This window comes from Capsella rubella, unplaced genomic scaffold (genome assembly GCF_000375325.1).
Source record: "Capsella rubella cultivar Monte Gargano unplaced genomic scaffold, Caprub1_0 scaffold_4, whole genome shotgun sequence".
In the NCBI taxonomy this organism is placed as follows: domain Eukaryota; kingdom Viridiplantae; phylum Streptophyta; class Magnoliopsida; order Brassicales; family Brassicaceae; genus Capsella; species Capsella rubella.
The window spans coordinates 3,808,231-3,812,213 of NW_006238920.1; the positions used below are offsets into that span (position 1 = coordinate 3,808,231).

The 3,983-nt window shown below is 43.5% G+C and overlaps 1 protein-coding gene across 1 annotated transcript in view; it reads left to right on the forward strand.

Moving 5' to 3' along the window:
• The window catches only part of LOC111830957, a 1,314-nt gene extending 371 nt beyond the window's left edge, over nt 1-943 (forward strand). The window contains exon 2 of the mRNA XM_023783857.1: nt 21-943. Within this exon, the coding sequence (XP_023639625.1) occupies nt 21-943 (923 nt within the window). The remainder of the gene's footprint in view (nt 1-20) is intronic.
• Nucleotides 944-3,983: the final 3,040 nt, after the last annotated feature.

Below are 3,983 nucleotides of genomic sequence, written 5' to 3' on the forward strand. Positions count from 1 at the left end.
AACACCTCCTACTTTTGCAGGAAAATCAAATCCAGAGGTTTACATGGATTGGGAGAAGAGGATGGAATACAAATTCCAATGTTATGGATATGGAGAACCCCGAAAAGTAGCCTTAGCATCGGCACAACTCACCGACAACGCCTTATCTTGGTCGGATAGGACAGTGGCCGAGAGGAGGAGGCAAAGATTTGCTCCCATCAACAATTGGGAAGACATGAAGTACCTCTTGAGGTTGAGGTATGTTCCTTATCACTATCATAGAGACTTACAAAAACGTTTTAGAAAATTGTCTCAGGGAACAAGGACCGTGGACGAGTATTTTGAGGAGTTTGAGAAACTCATGAACTCTTTGGAGTTAGAAGAATCCAGCGAGTCATTGATGGCTCAATTCATTGACGGGTTGCAAGAGCGTATAACCCGAAAAGTGGAGACGTCCAACTATAGCTGCCTACATGAACTACTTCACAAGGCTGTACAAGTGGATCAACAAATCAAGCGTAAGATGTCTATGAGCAATCGTACCAGGAGTAGTAAACCTTGGAACGCAAGTAACAACCGAGGCATAGACAAAGGCAAAGCTATAGACAACGATTCTCGATTCAAGAATAAGTCTAGTGAAGCGCCTAAGATCACCAAGCCTGAACCAGGTAAGTTTCCTAGCACTAGTCAATCTCGTACCCGTGACATTACTTGTTTTAAATGTCAAGGTAGAGGACACATGGCGAGAGAGTGTCTGAACCAACGAGTGATGATTCTCACTGCTAGTGGAGACTACGAGTCTCAAGATGAGCAAGATGAGAACCTGAATGATCCAGAGGAAGATGTGGAGTATCCTGATGTAGGAGAACTCCTTGTGATCCGACGTATGCTGAGCGTGTATATCAACCCCGAGGAGAAAGTTCAAAGAGAAAATATCTTTCACACTCTTTTGCACAATCAATAACAAGGTATGTAATTTGGTTATTGATGGAGGTTCTTGCACTAATGTTGCTAGCAAGTATATGGTAGACAGGTTAGGTCTTCAAAAGAGAAAGCATCCGAGACCATACAAACTTAGGTGGCTGAACGATGATGCTGAGCTAAAGATCGCTGAACAAGTGACTGTATCATTCAGCGTTGGAAAGTACCAGGACCAAGTTATTTGTGATGTAGTTCCAATGAGAGTCGGACATCTTCTCCTTAGAATACCATGGCAGTTCGATCGAGCTACTAATCATGATGGTCGCACAAACCACTACTCTTTCACCCACAATGACCGTAAGTTTAACCTTGCCCCTCTAAGTCCATCAGAAGTTCATGAGTTGCAAAAACACATGAACAAAGAGGTCGAGGTAAGAACTTCTAGCCTTTACTTAAGTTCTAGTCAGATTTGTAAAACCATGAGTGCCCATGGCACCGTGCTACTAATGGTTTTCAAAGAATGTCTAAGTACAGGTTTAGCTGAACTTGAACTACCTGCTGATGTACGAGCTGTACTAGATCAGTACACCGACGTTTTTCCAGAAGAGATTCCACCAGGACTACCCCCTATTCGTGGTATCGAACATCAGATCGATCTTGTACCAGGTTCTGCCCTACCTAACAAACCTGCTTACCGCATGAACCCGGAGGAGTCTAAGGAGCTAGAAAAGCAAGTGCGCGACTTGATGAAAAAAGGGTACATTAGAGAGAGCCTAAGCCCGTGTGATGTACCAGTTCTTTTGGTACCAAAGAAGGATGGTACGTGGAGGATGTGTGTGGATTGTAGAGCAATCAAGAATATCACCATCAAGTACCGACATCCTATTCCGAGGCTAGACGACATGTTGGACGAACTAAGTGGAGCAATCATCTTCTCCAAAATTGACTTGCGAAGCGGCTATCACCAAGTTCGAATGAGAGAAGGCGACGAGTGGAAGACCGCCTTCAAGACCAAGCAAGGTCTCTACGAATGGCTCGTTATGCCATTCGGACTAACCAATGCACCAAGCACCTTCATGCGATTGATGAACCAGGTTCTAAGGTCATTTATTGGTAAATTTGTTGTTGTCTACTTTGATGACATACTTATTTATAGTAAATGTTATTCTGATCACACTAAGCACTTAGAGTTAATTCTGAAAACACTTCAGAAGGAAGGCCTTTATGCTAACCTAAAGAAGTGCTCATTTTGTACTGACAAGTGTGTGTTCTTAGGTTTTGTAGTGAGTAAAAATGGCCTACAGGTAGATGAAGAAAAGATCAAGGCGATCCGTGAATGGCCTACTCCAACCTCCATTGGATATGTTCGCAGTTTTCATGGACTAGCAAGCTTCTACAGGAGGTTTGTCAGAGACTTCAGCACAGTGGCTGCACCAATGACTGCTGTAATCAAGAAAAATGTACCATTCTCATGGGGAGAAGCCCAAGAACAGTCATTCAACACGCTGAAAGAGAGGCTCACACAAGCACCAGTTTTAGCACTTCCAGATTTTGAAGTTATGTTTGAAGTGGAGTGTGATGCATCAGGTTTGGGAATTGGAGCTGTACTACATCAGAGAAAAAGACCAGTCGCGTTTTTCAGTGAAAAGTTAAGTGGAGCAGCATTAAACTACCCGACCTATGACAAAGAGCTTTATGCCTTAGTACGAGCACTTGAGACATGGCAACACTACTTGTTGTCCAAGGAATTCATCATTCACACCGACCATGAAACTCTGAAACATCTCAAGGGTCAGACTTCAGTCAAGAGGAGACATGCAAAGTGGTTAGAGTTCATCGAGACGTTCCCATATGTGATCAAGTACAAGAAGGGAAAGGAGAACGTGGTAGCTAATGCTTTGTCGAGGAGACATGCCCTTATAGCTACAATGGAGGCTAAAGTAATGGGTTTTGAGCACATCAAGGAGTTGTACAAGGATGATCCAGAATTAGGAGAGTGCTACAAAGAGGATGGCAAAGGAGCTTATCAAGCATTCTACTTGCAAGATGGGTTCCTGTTCAAAGACAAGCGGTTGTGCATCGCTCAAGGTTCAATGCGAGAGTTGATACTAACCGAAGCACATGGTGGAGGGTTGATGGGTCACTTTGGTGTTGACAAAACAGTGGCAATGGTCATGGATCATTTCTTTTGGCCCCATCTCAAGAAGGACGTGGAGAGATTTTGTTCTCGATGCATTGTTTGCCATAAGGCAAAATCCAGGTTACATCCTCATGGTCTATATTTACCATTACCTATTCCTAACGCCCCTTGGGTAGATATTTCTATGGACTTTGTCTTAGGATTGCCTAAGATTAGACACAAGTATTCAATCTTTGTCGTCGTGGACCGGTTCTCCAAGATGGCACACTTCATCCCATGTGACAAGACCAATGACGCTACTCAAACCGCGGATTTGTTCTTCAAGGAAGTGGTGCGCCTCCATGGTATCCCGAGGACCATCGTCTCTGATCGTGATACCAAGTTCTTGAGTCACTTTTGGAAGACACTTTGGAGAAAGTTAGGTACCAAGCTTTTATTCTCTACAACTTGTCATCCTCAAACTGATGGACAAACCGAAGTGGTAAACCGAACTCTCTCAACTTTACTTAGAGCCACTGTTGGTAGGAATATGGCTACATGGCTTGATTGCATTCCTTTTATTGAGTTTGCTTATAATCGTGCCGTTCACTCGGCTACAAAACTATCTCCCTTCGAGATAGTCTATGGAACTAACCCTTTATCTCCCATAGATTTAGCACCTTTACCTCAGATAGAACAGGCTTGTCAAGTTGGGTTAAGGCGAGGAGAAATCATAAAGAAGTTGCATGAAAAAGCAAAAGGCAACTTGGAGAAGAAGGCCGTCGACAACAAACGCAAAGCTGATCGAGGATGAAAAGAAGTATTATTTGAACCAGGAGATTGGGTCTGGTTACATATGAGGCATGAGAGGTTTCCAACACAAAGAGCATCCAAGCTATCACCAAGAGGCGACGGTCCATTCAGGATCCTTGAGAAGATCAATGACAATGCTTACCGTTTGGAG